The sequence below is a fragment of the Podarcis filfolensis genome (assembly GCF_964270895.1).
Source record: "Podarcis filfolensis genome assembly, chromosome: 10".
Lineage (NCBI taxonomy): Eukaryota > Metazoa > Chordata > Lepidosauria > Squamata > Lacertidae > Podarcis > Podarcis filfolensis.
The window spans coordinates 8,221,609-8,240,224 of NC_139612.1; the positions used below are offsets into that span (position 1 = coordinate 8,221,609).

The 18,616-nt window shown below is 44.6% G+C and overlaps 1 protein-coding gene across 1 annotated transcript in view; it reads left to right on the forward strand.

The window, feature by feature from the left end:
• The window catches only part of ERGIC2 (ERGIC and golgi 2), a 39,968-nt gene extending 21,716 nt beyond the window's left edge, over positions 1-18,252 (forward strand). The window contains exons 8-15 of the mRNA XM_083575320.1: positions 1,899-2,000; positions 2,580-2,675; positions 4,911-4,966; positions 10,406-10,504; positions 12,239-12,336; positions 13,165-13,327; positions 15,358-15,437; positions 17,636-18,252. Coding sequence (XP_083431446.1) covers positions 1,899-2,000; positions 2,580-2,675; positions 4,911-4,966; positions 10,406-10,504; positions 12,239-12,336; positions 13,165-13,327; positions 15,358-15,437; positions 17,636-17,701 — 760 coding nt within the window. The 3' untranslated portion in view covers positions 17,702-18,252. The remainder of the gene's footprint in view (positions 1-1,898; positions 2,001-2,579; positions 2,676-4,910; positions 4,967-10,405; positions 10,505-12,238; positions 12,337-13,164; positions 13,328-15,357; positions 15,438-17,635) is intronic.
• The last annotated feature ends 364 nt before the right edge of the window (positions 18,253-18,616 follow it).

An 18,616-nucleotide genomic window follows, 5' to 3' on the forward strand; every position in this document is an offset into this window, starting at 1 on the left:
ACTTAAAACTGAGAAATAAAAGTAAACAGCTAATAGCTCACAATGCACTTAGGGGCCTTCTGCAGTTCAAGTCCATTTGCTGCGTAATTTCTGCAAATGGAGCTGGCTGCAGTTGTCATAGATCGATCTACTGCCTGGTTGGGAAAACCTGCATCCCTCTGGATTTTGCTGGGCTGTAACTCCCATGATGGGACGCGGGTAGCGCTGTGGGTAAATCCTCAGCGCCTAGGACTTGCCGATCGTATGGTCGGCGGTTCGAATCCCCGCGGCGGGGTGAGCTCCCGTCGTTCGGTCCCAGCTCCTGCCCGCCTAGCAGTTCGAAAGCACTCTTAAGTGCAAGTAGATAAATAGGTACCGCTTTATAGCGGGAAGGTAAACGGCGTTTCCGTGTGCTGCGCTGGTGCCGGCTCGCCAGAGCAGCTTCGTCACGCTGGCCACGTGACCCGGAAGTGTCTCTGGACAGCGCTGGCCCCCGGCCTCTTAAGTGAGATGGGCGCACAACCCTAGAGTCGGACACGACTGGCCTGTACGGGCAGGGGTACCTTTATCTTTACCTTTAACTCCCATGATCCTTGACCCATGGCTGCGCTGACTGGGGCTGATGGGAGTCGGAGTCCTGCAACATATTTGGGGTCAAAGGTTCCTCATCCCTGGACTACTGCAGCACATTGTTTGTGGGGCTGCCTTTCGATAAGAGCTCGGAAACTTCGCTTAGTTTAGTATACAGCTGTTGACTGGAACCAGTCTGACTGAGCGCATCCCACCGGTTCTTAAGCAGCTGTACTGGCTACCAGTTTGCATCAGAGCACAATACAAAGTGCCGGTCTCCATCCCTCCGGTTCCTTGGCATCCATCTGTCTCGGAAGACAAGGGAGGAGTGTGCCTTTGGGGGTGAGGTCAAGCTGTTGGAAGGTTGCAGCGTTTGCTGTGGCTGTAGAGATCGATATAGGAGAGACATGTTTTGCTGCAGCTGGAGCAGATGAAGGCGTCCGGTTGTGCCGCTGCAGATGCACCACTGCGTTTCTTCTCTCTGCGCTCCTCCCAGTGATCCTTTCGACTTGACTTGACTGCCTGCCTCCAAGCACTGCGTTTTTTAAGGGCTCCCTTGCTCATACAGTGGGGCTGAGAGCGTCTTTGTGCAGTGCGGGCTGTGCCGTATGGGGCTCAAGTCTGGGAATCATCTAAAACTGGGCGAAGGGATATTGCGTCAGCAAAAGCTGTGCTGGCGTAGCCCCGTGCAGCACAGCCCTCCCTGCTTTGGGGATGAGTGGGCTGGAACAGGACCCTCTGGAGAGGCTTTTCTGAGACTGAGTGGAGAGAGAGAAAAAGCTGCCTTCTGCTCATACAGTGAGGGAAAGAAGTATTTCATCCCCTGCTCAATTTGCCCGTTTGCTCTCTGACAAAGAAATGACCAGTCCGTAATTTTAATGGTAGGTTTATTGTAGCTGTGAGAGACAGAATAACAATGGGAAACCCCAGAAACCCAGAAGACAAAAAGTCGGAGATTCTGTCTCTCACAGCTACAATAAACCTACCATTAAAATTGCAGACTGGTCATTTCTTTGTCAGAGGGCAAATTTAGCAGGGGATCAAATACTTCTTTCCCTCATTCTATGACTTTTGGGTGCAACTTTGAAGGTTTCTTCCTGTTTCAAATTTTTGTCGCTCGCAAATAAGAGTAGCCAGTATCTTGTGCGTGTTTGTGTATAGATGACTAAATACTGTACGGCTTTATTGTGTCCATGTCACACATGGAGCGGGGAACCTGTGGTCCTCCAGATGTGCTTGGACTCAAGGATGATGTGTGTTGGGCATCAAACAACATCTGGAAGGCCGTGGGTTTCCCAACCCTGCTTTACGCTGCTGAATTCTTTCTCCGTTATCCATCTGAATTGCAGGATGCTGCAGATAATTCAGAGCAGGCTGCAGGAAGAGCACTCCCTCCAAGACATAATATTTAAAAGTGCTCTAAAAAGTGCCTCGACGGCACTGCCACCAAGGTAAACGTTCGCGGTTCGCGGTTCATCCTTTGCTTCAAGCATTTACTATATGCAGGGGACTTAAAAATAATAATAATTGTATACATGTGGTCTTACGCATGTTTCTTCAGAGGCAAATGCCAGTGTCATCAAGGTGTGTTTAAGATCGTCATACTGATCTGCAGGAGACTTCTGTAGTCTCCTCCCCACAGGAAACAATGCTACGCTTGCTCACCAGCAAGTTCAGTGAAACTAATGGCTCTTAAATGCGTTTTTGAGGAACTTAAGGGGCAGGGAAAGGAAGCGATTTGACAGTTCTGACATGCATTCTGAGATAGCTCTGGCCTGTAAGGACATTCTTCCTGGATGTTAGCACTGTGTCTCTTTTTGCTTCTGAAATCAAGCATGCCCTTTCTTTTCTTCCTCTCATAGGCTGAAGTCAACAATGACTTCTGGGCTCCTGAGGAGCTCAACTTTTGGCTTCTTCTGCCGTTTGTTTGCCCAGTACTGCAAATAGCGTAACTGGTGACACAGAAATGCCCGCGGTGCGTGAAAAGTAACGTTATCCGTGGCTGTAACTCGTTTTCCTTCTTCCATCAGGGAGGACAAGTCATCGCAACCTCCAGATGCCTGCAGAATTCATGGGCAGCTGTATGTTAATAAAGTCGCAGGGAACTTTCACATAACTGTGGGCAAGTATGTTCATTTCATTTACTGAAAACGCTATAAACCAACTCCTCCCTCCGTTATCGGCATGTTGGGGGCTTCACTTTATGATGGACAGATCAGCAGTGAGATCATATGCATGTCTACCTTGAAGCAAATTCATAGAATCATAGATTTTTAGACTTGGAAAGGGACCACGAGCTTTGATTATTTCCTTCCTCATTTTGTCCAGCCCCCTGCAATGCAAGAATCTTTCGCCCAACGTGGGGCTCAAATCCATGACCCTGAGGTGATTCCCATCCCCTTTTTTTATAACACTGCTTTTGATTTTTTTTTAAAGCCCTTTGGGATTTTTCTCCTCTCAAGATTAAACATTTTGAATATCTCCCTCTACCTGTGAACCCCTTGGGATGGGAGTCAACAAACTGGTCCTGCTTGTGAAAATGTGGGCAAGGACTTCGCTAGCACTACAGGGCTCCCCCCCCCAAAAAAATTGGCTTGGTGGGGTCTGGAAAACCTCCAGACCAGTACGCTGCGGAGGGTGGATCATTCTGTTGGGCAAGCTGACAGAACGATTGCCAAAGTGCTGTGCTGATTTCCTAACTTTCTGTTTAACCTTCCACAGAGGAATCTCAAGTCACATGCTTGTTTCCCCACTGTGAATAATGTTCTTTTTCTCAGACCTTTAGCGTTAGGGTTGTATCCAGTGGTTGTGTTGGCAGAAGGCAGCTAATAATAATAATAATAATAATAATAATAATAATAATTATACCTCGCCCATCTGGCTGGGTTTCCCCAGCCACTCTGGGCAGCTTCAAGGTAAAGGTAAAGGGACCCCTGACCATTAGGTCCAGTTGTGACCGACTCTGGGGTTGTGGCGCTCATCTCACTTTATTGGCCGAGGGAGCCGGCGTACAGCTTCTGGGTCATGTGGCCAGCAGGACTAAGCCGCTTCTGGCAAACCAGAGCAGCGCCGTTTACCTTCCCGCCGGAGTGGTACCTATTTATCTACTTGCACTTTGGCGTGCTTTCGAACTGCTAGGTTGGCAGGAGCAGGGACCAAACAACGGGAGCTCACCCCGTTGCGGGGATTCGAACCGCTGGCCTTCTGATCGGCAAGCCCTAGGCTCTGTGGTTTAACCCACAGCGGCACCACATTTAAAATTGTAAAACATTAGTCAATAAAAATGTCCCCATACAGGGCTGCCTTCAGATGTCTTCTAAAAGTCAGGTAGTTGTTTATTTCCTTGACATCTGATGGGATCTCTCCTTCAGACCTTGTACACGGTGTGGGCTGTGCCAAATGGGGCTCAAGTTTGGGAATCACCGAAAATTGGGCGAAGGGATATTGCATCAGCAAGAACTCTGCTGGTGTAGCCCCACGCAACACAACCCTCCCTGCTTTGGGGATGGGTGGCCAGGGACATGACCCTCTGGAGAGGGCCTCAGCCCAGTATTCCTGAAGGAGCGTCTCCACCCCCATCGTTCTGCCCGGACGCTGAGGTCCAGCGCCGAGGGCCTCCTGGCAGTTCCCTCATTGCGAGAAGCAAAGCTACAGGGAACCAGGCAGAGGGCCTTCTCGGTAGTGGCGCCCGCCCTGTGGAACGCCCTCCCATCAGATGTTAAAGAGATAAACAACTACCTGACATTCAGAAGACATCTTAAGGCAGTCCTGTTCAGGGAAGTTTTTAATGTGTGACATTTTAATGTATTTCTAATCTTTGTGGAAGCCACCCAGAGTGGCTGGGGAAACCCAGCCAGATGGGCAGGGTACAAATAATAAATTATTATTATTATTATTTTGAGACTGGGTGGAGAGAGAGAGAGCTGCATTCTGCTCATGCAACTTTAAAGGTTTTTTTCCTGTCTCAAGTTTTGGTCGCTCGCAAATCAGAGTAGCCAGTATGGAGTATGTCCACTAACAAGCCAGGCACAGTGAAGATTTCATTTACCGGTCTCCTAAAACGCTTAGACCGAATTACATTAATGGCATCTGGCAGCAGTTTTGCCATGCATTTGAACACTGCCTTGGCCCCAGAACATAGACTTATTTCATGGGCTCCACTGATCAATGTTAGGTCTTGGGTTGCCTGTTTCTCTTCTGTATACACCACGATCCCACGATCTCCAGGTGTGCTGTCTCCAAATGGCTGTGTTCCCTTGTAAGTGGTGCTTTGCTCTGCCTGTTGAAGTTTGCCCTTCTTATCGCATCCTTTTGATTCTGAAACTTTGTTCCCTCCTCCCTCTTTTTCTCTCTCTCCTTAGGGCAATTCCACACCCAAGAGGCCATGCACACTTGGCAGCCCTTGTGAGCCATGAATGTGAGTCCCTTTTGTGATCTTGCGTGAATAGATTGTTAGTTATGAGATGTTTGGGGCAAATATGTCTAGAAGAAAAACATTTTGAAATACTCCGTCTGCGATGTGGCACATTCAAAGAGCTCTGGCGGCTTCTTTTGGACCAGTTCAGACCTACCGCTGACACCAGGTTTTGTGGAACAGACACAGTGGTACCTTGGTTCCCAAACTTAATCCGTTCCGGAAGTCCGTTCAGAAACCAAAGCGTTCCAAAACCAAGGCATGCTTTCCCATAGAAAGTAATGCAAAATGGATTAATCCGTTCCAGACTTTTAAAAACAATCCCTAAAGCAGCAATTTAACATTCATTTTACTATCCAATGAGACCATTGATCCATAAAATGAAAGCAATAAACAGTCACACAATCAATCAGTAGCTGAACTGGGTTCCACACAGTCACAAAAACAAACAAAAAAGAGCCACAAAAACAAAAATGCAAAATAAATAGCAAACACAGACAGACTTCAGCATAACACTCAAAACAGAAGTGTGGCACTCAAAAGAGAAGTGTGGCACAAACCAAAACACTTCCTGGTTTGCAGTGTTTGGGTTCCAAGTTGTTTGAGTACCAAGGCATTTGAGAACCAAGGTACCATCGGATTGGCTTGGGTGTGTGTGTGTGTCATTTTGTATGATAATGAACACCTCTCTCTCCCTCCCTTCTTTCATGGATAAATCTGTCCCTTGCCCACCCCCTACCCAACTACTTCTTACTTTAAAATTAATTTTTCATTAATAACAATCCAATGGAGGCCACATTAATACAATGCCAAATCATATCAAATCACAATACAATCAAAGGAGCCAATTAAACAGTTCTGAATTAAACATTTTTGGATGACTTCCTGTGTTCCAGCTATCAGGAGTTGATGTTATTTCTTGATCCTGCGCCAATTTTCTTAATCCACAATTCCGATCTTAATCCTTTGTTCTAGCAGCCACTGATGTGATGACTTTCAATAGTGTTTAATAAATCCAAATACATTAACTTGCAGAGGGGATTTATATCCTGTAGCCGTGTGAAATATTTGTTTACCTTCTTCATTTCCTTCATGTTGTGATCAGTCAATTTTCTTCAACTTGGCCCCTCCTTCGAAAGCTCATTTCTAGGTTTGTCACAGCTTCATTTTGCCTCTCTGAGACCGAAAGCAGAAAGAAGTTGGGCTGCGACTTCTGGCTTACTTTCAGTGTTTATCTCCTTGTTTCTTCTATCGAGCTGGCATCTCACGAAAGTCATCATAAATCAGAACTAGAGCTCTCTTTAGCTGGCAATGTTACAAATCATCCCAGTATTTCACACAGTCTATTCTTTCAAGCACTCCGTTCTTGTTGAATCCCTCTTGCATTCCATATATGGTTGTAATCAATTAGTAATTTCCTTCCATTAATAATCCCTGTCAGGGAACTGACATCAGAGCGCAGAGCGGAGGTAGGGCTCTCCGATGATGCAGGAGAAGGGACCAGCAGGGAGAGGGAGAATACTTCCATTAGGGAAGGAAATAAGCGTGACACCAGGAAAGAAGGGGAGGAGGAAGGGTCTTCAGAGAGAGGGCTCCAAGACCCTTCCACAGGGTCCAGCGGGGAGAGCCCAGGACCTCCGCTGGCCACGCCCACTCTGCGCAGGAGACTTCCGCACAGAGAGGCGAGGAGGAGACTTGGCGTCAAACAGCTTTTATGTTGGAAGAAGTTTAGGGAACGCCCACTGACGGATTCTGCCAGTGACTGAGACAGTCGCCTTGTAAGGGCTGTCAAATCAGGGAAAGGTTTAGCTACCCCAACAGCTGGGAGCAGTTTGGAATTTACGCACAAGCAACCCCAATTCCCATTACAATCCCCCTACCCAACTTCTATCTTCTGTGTGGTCATTGGCATTTGGATTAAAATGAAACCAGGTGCACCCCTTCACCTGTTTTAATAACAGCAATCCATAACATTGAAATTTTGGTTACAGATAGGTAGCCGTGTTGGTCTGCCATAGTCAAAACAAAAAAATTTTTTTCCTTCCAGTAGCACCTTAAAGACCAACTAAGTTAGTTCTTGGTATGAGCTTTCGTGTGCATGCACACTTCTTCAGATCTGAAGAAGTGTGCATGCACACTTCGTATCTGAAGAAGTGTGCATGCACACGAAAGCTCATACCAAGAACTAACTTAGTTGGTCTTTAAGGTGCTACTGGAAGGAAAAAAAAAATTTTGTATTGAAATTTTGTAAAGGGGAACAAGAGGGATCTGTGGGTGGAAAGACCTGGTTATTATTATTTATTTATTATTATTTATTGAGTCATTATTTGTTGAGTTTATGTACCGCCTTATACCCAGAGGTCTCGGGGCGGTTCACAGAATAAAATCAAAATATAGAACCACAAAATATATACAGTGGTATCTTGGTTTACGAACTTAATCCATTCCGGAAAGTCCGTTCTTAAACCAAAACCATTCTTAAACTGAGGCACGCTTTCCCTAATGAGGTCTCCCGCCGCTGGCGCCCTTCCACGGTTCGGATTCCATTCTAAGACGGAAACTGGGACACTACTTCCTGTTTTGTGGAGTTAGTAAACCAAATTGTTTGTAAACAGGACTTTTCTTAAACCAAGGTCCACTGTAATCAAAATAAAAACAACAACCCAATAGCCCTCCCCCAAAAGTCACATTTTAAAAAGGCATAGGATGTCAATAAGATCAACCAAAGGCCTCGTTAAAAAGGAACGTTTTTGCCTGGCGTCTAAGGGTATCTAATGAAGGCGCCAGGCAAACTTCCATGGGGAGAGCATTCCACAGACGGGGAGCCACTGCAGAGAAGGCCCTGTTCTCGTGTTGCCACCCTCCGGACCTCTCTAGGAGGGGGCACACGAAGGAGGGCCTCAGAAGATGATCTCAGGGTCCAGGTAGGTTCATATGGAAAGAGGCAGTCCTTGAGGTATTGGGGTCCTGAGCCGTTTTAAGGCTTTATAGGTATAAACCAGAACTTTGAATTGGGCCCAGAAACTAATTGGTAGCCAGTTGGACCAGGATCAGTGTAATGTCTGTCTTGCCCCGGTGAGCAACCTGGCCACTGAATTCTGCACTAGCTGAAGTTTCCGAACCGTCTTCAGAGGCAGCCCTACGTATAACGCATTGCAGTAATCTAACCTTGAGGTTACCAGAGCATAGACAACAGTAGTTAGGCTATTGCTGTCCAGATAGGGGCGTACTTGGGCCACCAGCCGAAGCTGATGGAAGGCACTCTGGGCCACTGAGGCCACCTGAGCCTCGAGCGATAGCAAGGGATCCAGGAGTACCCCCAAGCTATGAACCTGCTCCTTCAGAGGAAGTGTAACCCCATCAAGAGCAGGCGATCTCTGACCCATCCGATCTAGGGAACCACCCCCTAACAGTGCCTGAATCCTATCTGGACTGAGCTTCAGTTTGTTGGCTCTCATCCACGGTTTCAGACTGAACTGAGCCATCTAATATTCTGAAACACAATGACTGCCGTGTTGTTTAGTCGTTCTTTATTTGAGCACCCTGCTCACGGTAAGTCTGTGCCAAATCCTCTCTTTCCTTATCAGCAGTCTGACGTTAGTGTAAATATTTGCATCCATTTTTGCATTCTGGAAGACTGCGCACACTTCAGCTCTGTGTTTGTTTGTTTTTTGAACTATCAATTCTTTATTGATTAAAAGATTTGAATGTCTATACAAACATTATGTACTATCTCTTAACAGGTAAAAAAAAATTATAAAGGAAAAAAATAAAGAAGTAACAAAGATAAGAAACAAAGAAATCAAATTTTAAAAAAGAGAGACAAAGTTATTTACATAGTAAAAGTACCCATCAGGTTAATCCTTCCCATCTTCTCATTATACTGTTTGATATAACATTCTTTTTTACACAGGTTTACATTGTATAATATCATTTCTTTCTGCTTTGTATACATTCTTTTGATCTTTTTCTTTACAAATATCACTCAATTTCTGCTAATATGAAGTTATTTGTACAATAGAGTTTTACATAATTCTTAAATAATAATAATAATATAATAATAAATTTTATTTATATCCCGCCCTCCCCAGCCGAAGCTGGGCTCAGGGCGGCTAACAACAATAAAACAGTAGAACAGTACAACACAACACAACACTCTAAAATCATTCGTTATAAAATTAATTCAAATCAAACCAATGGCAACCATTGGGCCAGAGCTCCGCGAAGATTGCTGAAGGAGGGAGTCAGGCTGTGCCCTGGCCAAAGGCCTGGTGGAACAGCTCTGTCTTGCAGGCCCTGCGGAAAGATGTCAAGTTCCGCAGGGCGCTAGTCTCTTGTGACAGAGCGTTCCACCAGATTGGAGCCACAGCCGAAAAAGCCCTGGCTCTAGTTGAGGCCAGCCTAACCTCTCTGTGGCCTGGGACCTTCAAGATGTTTTTATTTGAAGACCGTAAGTTTCTCTGTGGGACATCCCAGGAGAGGCGGTCCTGTAGGTACGAAGGTCCTAGGCCGTATAGGGCTTTAAAGGTTAAAACCAGCACCTTAAACCTGATCCTGTACTCCACCGGGAGCCAGTGCAGCTGGTATAGCACCAGGTAAATGTTATCTCGCAGCGAGGACCCCGTAAGGAGTCTCGCTGCAGCATTCTGCACCCGCTGGAGTTTCTGGGTCAGTCTCAAGGGAAGCCCCACGTAGAGCGAGTTACAATAATCCAGTCTGGAGTTGACCGTCGAGTGGATCACAGTGGCTAGGTCAGGGCGAGAGAGGTAAGGAGCCAACTGCTTAGCTTGGCGGAGATGGAAAAATGCTGCCTTTGTTATAGCTGCAGTCTGCGCCTCCATGGAAAGGGAGGTGTTGAAGTTTACACCCAAACTCTTAACGGATGGTGCTGGCACTAATTGCACCCCGCAAGAGATGGGAGTTGACCCCCCAATCCCATATCGTCCCGTCCCAGCCACAGGACCTCTGTCTTCGAAGGATTTAGCTTGAACCGGCTCCCACGTAACCATCCATTCTCTAGTTGTTTTTTGTTTCGATATTCCTCTAACTGTTCCCGTCAGTTTTGCTAATTGTAGATATTCTAACATGAGTATCTGCCAATCTGTAATCTCTGGGAGCGTTTCATTCTTCCAGTTCCTTTCTATAAGGGTTCTAGCTGCTGTTATACCATACATAAACATACATATGTATGTATGCATGAGCTCTGTGTTTTGACTCTGGGTTGTCGCTTTGTGCGGGGCTGTGGGGGTTTAAAGAAACCTTTTTAAAATACGCTTTTAAAAGGTAGTTAGAAGCCTTACTTACTTGAAGTTAGCTGTTAGAAGTTGTTTGGCTTAGAGTGCAATTCTCAGGGACTGCATAACTTGAAACAGAATGGCCGCTGTTGGGGGAAGGTAAGCAGCGCTGCTAACTCTGCGGCTTTTGTTCTGTTCTGTTTTTCAGCGTACAACTTCTCCCACAGGATAGATCACTTGTCTTTTGGGGAGCTCATCACGGGGGTTATCAATCCTTTAGATGGCACTGAAAAGATTGCATCAGATCGTAAGTGTCACTCACCTCACGGAAAAGTATCTTTCATGTTGTTCGATTTCTAGCCATGTCTTCTTACATTATTTATGTTCCCTGAATTCTTAGTAGAATGTGATTTTTTTTGGGGGGGGGGTATTTTTCTCAATTGTATCGGCTGTAAACTGCCCTGAGTCGAAGCAATATCGAAAGGCAGTTTTAAAAAGTAAAATAAAACGTTCCGTTCAGCCTTACTTTACAGTTTTTATTTCCTACTGCATGCTTGATTTTCTTGCCTTTCTTTCAGTCGTTAAAAATCCATCTTCACTTAAACTTTTAAAGTGCACTTTTGACATGAAAGCCCACCCCACCATCAAACCCCAGCTCAAAATAATCCTAATAGTTGTTGGTATTATTTATGAGGTTGTTGTTTTTTTATCCCATTCAAAGAAGAGGCTCTGGGCAGCCATAAAATTCAAATATTATAAAGACTAAAGTGTATTTAAATTCTGGTTGAGCCTTTTACTGATTCAGAAGTATATTTTGTGTGTGCGTGTGTGAAAGAGATACAAAAAAACCACACATATAAATTTTATTTAGCAAATAACCCAATACTTTTAATCACGATGGGTTTAGGCCAGTGGTTCCTAACCTTTTTTTGGCCATGTCCCACCTAAACGAAAGGTAAAGGGACCCCTGACCATTAGGTCCAGTCGTGGCCGACTCTGGGGTTGCGGTGCTCATCTCGCTTTATTGGCTGAGGGAGCCGGCGTACAGCTTCCGGGTCATGTGACCAGCATGACTAAGCCACTTCTGGCGAACCAGAGCAGCACACGGAAACGCCGTTTACCTTCCCGCTGGAGTGTTACCTATTTATTTACTTGCACTTTGACGTGCTTTCGAACTGCTAGGTTGGCAGGAGCAGGGACTGAACAACGGGAGCTCACCCCATCGTGGGGATTTGAACCGCTGACTTTCTGATCGGCAAATCCTGATCCCCCCTCCCCATGGCATATCATTCTTATTATTCAAAAAGTGAATGCCTATTCACGTGGAGGAAGCCTAAGAGGCTATTAACTTGGTCTAAACCAGCAGTTCTCTACCTGTGGGTCCCCAGATGTTGTAGGACTACAACTCCCATCGTCCCTGAGCTCTGGCCTTGCTAGCTAGGGGTGATGGGAGTTGTAGTTCAACAACATCTGGGGACCCACAGGTTGAGAAATTGCACCCCCCTTAAAAATTAAATTGCTTCCCTGTGGGGCGTGTGCCCCACATTGGGAACCACGGGTTAAGGTGGACCCAGTAGGGCTTCCAATAGGCCTCTGGTTTACCATTGTGAGAATAGGATGCTGTGCAAGAAGAGCTCTCCTGGATCCAGCCAAAGGCCCACAATATTCCAGCATCCTGTTCTCACAGTGGCCAACCAGCCCACAGGCACTTACCCAACTTGTGATTTCCAGAAACTGGCACCCAGAGGCATCCAGGCTACATTGGCTTGCGGTCTAATCTAGCAGGGCTGCTTCCTTCCAACTCTATGATTCTTCAGATCTTCTGAAAATACAGAGCTGTGAGGGGCCGGGCCTGTATGTTGCAAATCACAGTATTGGGCTACGGTTCAGCTGGTTGCCTTTATGAAAGTTTTTGCTTGTTTTTAAAACTCTGCGACCCACCTCGAATCACATCGGTGCCTGCAAGTCTGTGCCGACTTTTTCTTTCCCAAATGGGGAGTCTTGTTTCAATAGGTACCTTTTTTTTTTTTTTGCCTTTTAGACAACCAGATGTTCCAGTACTTTATCACTGTTGTGCCAACGAAACTTCATACGTATAAAATCGCAGCGGAAACCCATCAGTTTTCAGTAACAGAAAGGGTAAGTCTGTTACCGGGAATGCCGGTATAAGTTGTATATAAATCTTGTTTTAAAAATATATGTATCAATAAAATTTCTCTCTCGTTATATTGTGACCTGATTTTCTTTTTCCAAAAATTCACGAATTCAAGCTCTCCCTAAAGCTTTAAATGCTATTGAAGGGTGGTAGTCAATTGTACTTTACTCAGAGAAGACCCACTGAAATTAATGGAGCCAATTCAGTCATGCTTGTTAATTTCAGTGAGTCTTCTCTGAGCAAAACTGAGGCAAGAGACCATCTTGGCTGTTAGTCCTGGAAGACCTGCTCCCTGACTTGCAGGCCTTTTCCTCCTGGCCTGGGAGGGTGGGGCCCGGACTGACTCCAACTACAAGAGCTGAGGCTGCTGAACGGACTCTTGGGCTGGGGTATTATTTACTGATACTAATTTTTTTGTATCTTTATTCTGGATCTTACGTTTGATGTAGAAATTGTTCAATTTGGTTGTGTGTGTTTCGCTGTTTTATTTATTAAAACAGCAAACAAATTATCATTGACAAATGCTACATTTTTTACGCTTAAATTATGTAATTTTTGTGTGTGTTGTAAGCTGCCTTGAACACAGTTTTAACTTTGGAAATAAAATGAGCGATTGCTTGCTTGATTGGCGCCAACAAGGTGCGAGTTTTGCCACCCTCACTAAATAACATTTCATTCAGTGCCACCTCAGTGTTGGCAAGAAGATGCTCACAAGCTCTGTTTTCCTGTCTTGTACAAGCGAGGCACTCCGTCTTTGCTTGCGCACAATCTCAAGTTGCTAAATTGTGTCCGGCTTTCCCCCCTGTTGCCAGGAAAGAGTGATAAACCACGCGGCAGGCAGTCATGGAGTGTCCGGGATTTTCATGAAATACGACATCAGTTCCCTTATGGTGACAGTGACAGAAGAACACATGCCCTTTTGGCAGTTTTTAGTGAGGCTTTGTGGCATCATCGGAGGAATTTTTTCGACGACAGGTACAAGCTCAGATTATGTTGCAAGAGTTTCATGAAGTATATCAAGGTCCTGTTTCCTCCTTTTGCTATTTGAACTGTTTCCCTCCCTCCATGGCATAAACCAGAGTAGGTTCTCCCTTTCTTTCCCCTTTCTTGTTATTTGTTCCCAAACTCTCACCCTGCTGACGACCGTGTCACTGCTTTTAAATCAGTGGTATTGGAGTGTCTCCATCCCCATCGTTCTGCCCGGACACTGAGGTCCAGCGCCGAGGGCCTTCTGGCGGTTCCCTCACTGCGAGAAGCAAAGCTACAGGGGAACTAGGCAGAGGGCCTTCTTGGTGGTGGCACCCGCCCTGTGGAACGCCCTCCCATCAGATGTCAAAGAGATAAACAACTACCTGACATTTAGAGAACATCTAAAGGCAGGCCTCTTCAGGGAAGTTTTTAATGTGTGACATTTTAATGTATTTTAAATCTTTGTTGGAAGCTGCCCAGAGTGGCTGGGGAAACCCAGCCAGTTGGGCGGGGTACAAATAAATTATTATTATTATTATTATTATTATTATTATTATTATTATTATTATTATTATATTTTTTATTATTATCACATGGGAGAACAGCCACACACTCCTTAACCACGGGAGAATTTCAGAACTCTCACATGCTGCATTTTCAGGTGTACATGTTTTAAATGTGTACCTGAAATGCAGCTCCAGATATCATCGGATTCCCAACTCCATCAGCCTAAACCTAAATCAGCTGAGGTTTATCCAGTGGCCCAGGATGATGGGAGTTGTAGTTTAACAATGTCTGAAGGGTCACAGGTCATAGAGTGTGAGTGTGGAGTGAGTCTCTTCCTTTAAATTCCTGGGAGTTTACCTTAGTGAAGATCTCACTTGGAAAAATATACCGTATATACTCGAGTATAAGTTGACTTTTTCAGCACATTTTTAATGCTGAAAAAGCCCCCCTTGGCTTATACTCGAGTGAGGGTCCTTTTGGGCTGCTTCTTCTTCCTCCTCTGCCACTGCCACCACCAGCCTCTGGTGTGGTGAACCAGCTTATACTCGAGTCAATAAGTTTTCCCAGCTTTTGCGGTAAAATTAGGTGCCTCGGCTTATATTCGGGTCAGCTTATACTCGAGTATATACGGTAACGCAGGTGGTTAGGAAGGCCTAACAGAGACCCCATTTCCTCAGGGTCTTGCGAAAGAACAATGTTAAACAACAACTGATGACCTCCTTCTACCGGTCCACAATAGAAAGTGTCCTCTCCTATTGTATCACAGTGTGGTACATTGGCTTGACAGCCATGGACAGAAAGTCTTTACAGAGGGTGGTGAACACAGCACATGATATCATGGGCTGTTCCCTGAGCCCGCTAGATGACATCGCAAGGGACCGTTGCCTTAGGAGAGCGAGAAAAATTCTCAGGGACGATTCACACCCCGGCCAGCACCTCTTTAATCTTCTACCCTCGGGCAGGAGATATAGAAGTATAATCAGTCGTACCAAAAGGCTAAAAAACAGTTTCTATCCGTGGGCTGTTAGGCTGCTGAACGGAAAATAATATAGTGCTACTGACTTTCGGGGTTGGTGTGTTGTGCGACAAGCACACAGAGTGCAATGAGACTGAGTGTTTGTGGGGAGGGAGGCTCGGTTAATTTCATTGTACACAGGTTGTACATTGACAATAAAGGTATTCTTGTTATTCTCATGTTTGCCAAATGGTACCTTAACACGAGGCGTGCCTGTCAGGATGGGTTTCCATTCCCTCTTGTGTATGTAGCTGGTAGTTGAACGTACAAAATGGTTCTCATTTTATCAGTGGCGTAGCGTGGGTTGTCAGCACCCGGGGCAAGGCAAGTAATTTGCGCCCCCTAACCCGTGGATTTGCGCCCCTAACCCTAATCCCCAGATGTTGCGCCCGGTGCGGCCGGCCCCCCCCGCACCCCCCATGCTACGCCACTGCATTTTATGACTGATTGCAAAGCTACGTGAATAACGAAAGAGCAGCATTTCCATACGTCCAAATTGTTCTCCCTTTCGCAGGAATTTTACACGGAATTGGGGGATTCATAGTGGAAATCATCTGCTGTCGTTTCAGACTGGGCTCTCATAAATCTACATCTGTAAGTGTATTCTGAGGAACGGCTCTCAGTGCTTAAATATGTGTTTTGCATGCCAAAGAATTAAAAAATAATAATAATAGATGGCGTCCTTAGGACTGAGAATAATAGAGCACACACTTGCCATTACTGGCAGTCCAGTGGAATTAAAAGTCAATGGGGACGTGATCCAGATCATTATAAACTACTTTAAGCTCAGACAGGCTACAAAGTGCCTCAAGGAAGCCAGATTATGCAGCTGTTTGCGTATGCTTATTGAGTGTACTTCCACTTCCAATATTTCATTTTATAAAGCCACTGAGAATGCTAGGCTAGACCAAGGAGTCAGAAAATCTGAGATCACTTCTAAAGGAAGATTTTAGAGCAGGTGATAATAGTAGCCCTGGGATGGAGATTGGGAATTCTGCAAAGCAATAACACTTCTCATTATTTGAAGTATTGTCCAGCCAGCTCTGTCAAAAGAGGCTGATCTCCAAAAATCTCCCATGAAGCTGTATTCTGCTCAGTTCTTCTCGTCATACTCCCCCCTTGGTCAATAATAATAATAATAATAATAATAATAATAATAATAATAATTAATAATAATAATTTATTATTTATACCCCGCCCATCTGGCTGGGTTTCCCCAGCCACTCTGGGCAGCTCCAAATCGAATATTGGAAACACAACGCAGCATTAAACATTAAAAACTTCCCGAAACAGGGAATTTTAATTGCCACTATCCTCCAGATCTGGCAAAAGGAACCAATGCAGAGAATAATAACTCCTCTCTACCAGAAAGGAAGATCCGGGGATACACTTGCTCTTCTAGTTGCCAAACTTTCATGATTTGGTTTTGGCATTTCCAGATCTGCTACCCAACACTCTTTCTTTGGAACAATCATTGGTACCAACTTGGGGGGGGGGACACTCCCATATATATTTTTGTTGGTTCATGGGTGCTTTATCACCCATGGGCTCTAAGGAAGGCAGATTATCCCTATGCTGAACCCAGTGAACTGAAAAATTGGGCGAAATGTTCTTTGGATCTGATCTAGGGTTTCAGAATCTCAGATGAGCTAGATTGCATCCGGAACAGAATTCTAAGAGCTGGAGTGAAGACCTGCAGATTTACAAAGATCTGGTGTTTGCAGCTGGAAAGGGAGTCTTTTGTCTGGTCCATAAAGATTTTCCAGCAAATATTTAATTATTGGCTAAAAACCTGAGGCACAGTTGAATTTTAGTCCACTGAGAGAACAATCCTGGCATCAAAATATGAAGTTTACTCGGCTATTTACTCGGTTACTCTGAATAACCTGGCTATTCAGAGAACTTCTCAAAAAAATAATAATTTATTTTTCGATTTTAAAAATTTACAAACAATTATCAAACAACCAACATAGAAAGGGAATTCCGAAGAATCTCCTGAGCTTCCCTCCTCCCCTTTGTGTGTCCTTATATTAACCTTTTCCTCCTGCATCTTGTCTATTAATCCAAATCTATTAAGACTCCATTATACCCGAAATTCAACATAAAGCTGCAAGTGTTATTCCAATCCTACTAATAATTTTAATGGTTTACAATGGTTTTTAAGGTAAATTATATATTTCCCCCTTTCCTGATTAAAATTTTGGTCTTCCTGATTTCTGATTCTTCCGGTCATTTTTGCCAATTCGGCATAGTCCATCAACTTGATCTGCCATTCTTCTCTGGTCGGGACTCGTATCTTCTTTCCATCTCTAGGCCAATAAAATAGGAGCGGCAGTGGCTGCGTACATAAATAGTCTTTTCTGATCTGTTGGAATTTTGGCACCTAGAATTCCTGGAAAAAAAGCTTCAGAGAACTCCCCCCCCCCCCGGAGACCTTTATTATTATTATTATTATTATTATTATTATTATTATTATTATTATTATTATTACAATTCTTTTGTGAACTGTGTTGAAGTTTTATTACAACCGGGTGGTCTATAAATCTTGTGAAATAAATACAGAAAATCCCCTACACCTCAGTTCACTGCCTGCTGCTGAGAGTGAGGTCCTGATGCAACACTGGGCCAAGCAGATGTTCGCACCAATGTGCCCAAACCGAGTTCCCTGCTGCTATTACGGGGTTTATTTGTGGAAAAATATTAGGCAGATGCGCAGAAGCGGCCGGCAGTAAATGAAAAACAGATAGAATGAATAAAGTGACTTTTTTTCTGCTTCGCTTTCTCCTTTGTAGGTCCCAGTCCAAGATGGCCACCTAAACAACCACGTACCTCTGGTGACAGAAGACACTATGCAGTAGCACCTCCTTCAGAAACTCTCTCCCTTTCTTTCTGCCTGACGCAGAAGACATTTTTATAACTAAACATTGTGCAATATGTTAAGACCGTGCTAATGGGCAGCAGAAATAATCAAGCCTTTGAAAAGGAAAAAAAAAAAAAAGGAAAAACCAACCAACCATATCTGTGTGACTTGTCTGTCCTCTTAAGAATTCAGAAAGAGGCCATGGAATCTTCCAGAATGAGCAAGACTTGTGGATGTGTCTGTAGTTCACAGCAGGACTCGACTCTTCCACATAAACAGCATTTGGGCCTTGAAATATCAACGTACAGCACTCTAGATTCCAGGTTTTGCCTATTTCTGACCAAAAACTATGCGCAGACGTGTGAAATGTGTATTTTGCAATATACAGTGTAGCAGGATAATTAACAGAACTTGCTTAAGAATTGAAGTTTCATTATGGGTTGTTTTTTAAAAAAAGAAAACAGCAGCAGCAGGTAACATAAGATGTATTTTAAGTGCTATATTTGGAATATGGAAATCAAACCCATGAAAGGAAGCAAATTGAAACACGCTACCGAGAGTGGGTGCAGTTTTTTAAATGGGGCGGCTCTCGCTTGAAACAAACGGTGTTGGGAAAACAACCCCCTCGCTTCTAGAGGGAAAACAGATAAGGCAGAAAGTCATGCTGCCTCTTCATAATTTCATAGGTTGTCTCGAAGAACGGGGGCTTCATTTTGCTGGGGCCCGTGGAGGGGTGAATGCAAAAGGAGCTGATGTGGGTTATTCGAATCTTGGAAATTTCTGGAGATTTGGGGCATGTTTAAAGCATTCCACATGCCTGCACGCTAGATGCAAGTTCTCCTGAACGTACAGACGTTTAGAAGTGTTCAACATAATTACAGAAAAGATCAGAATGGAACCTACTCAGAAAAAC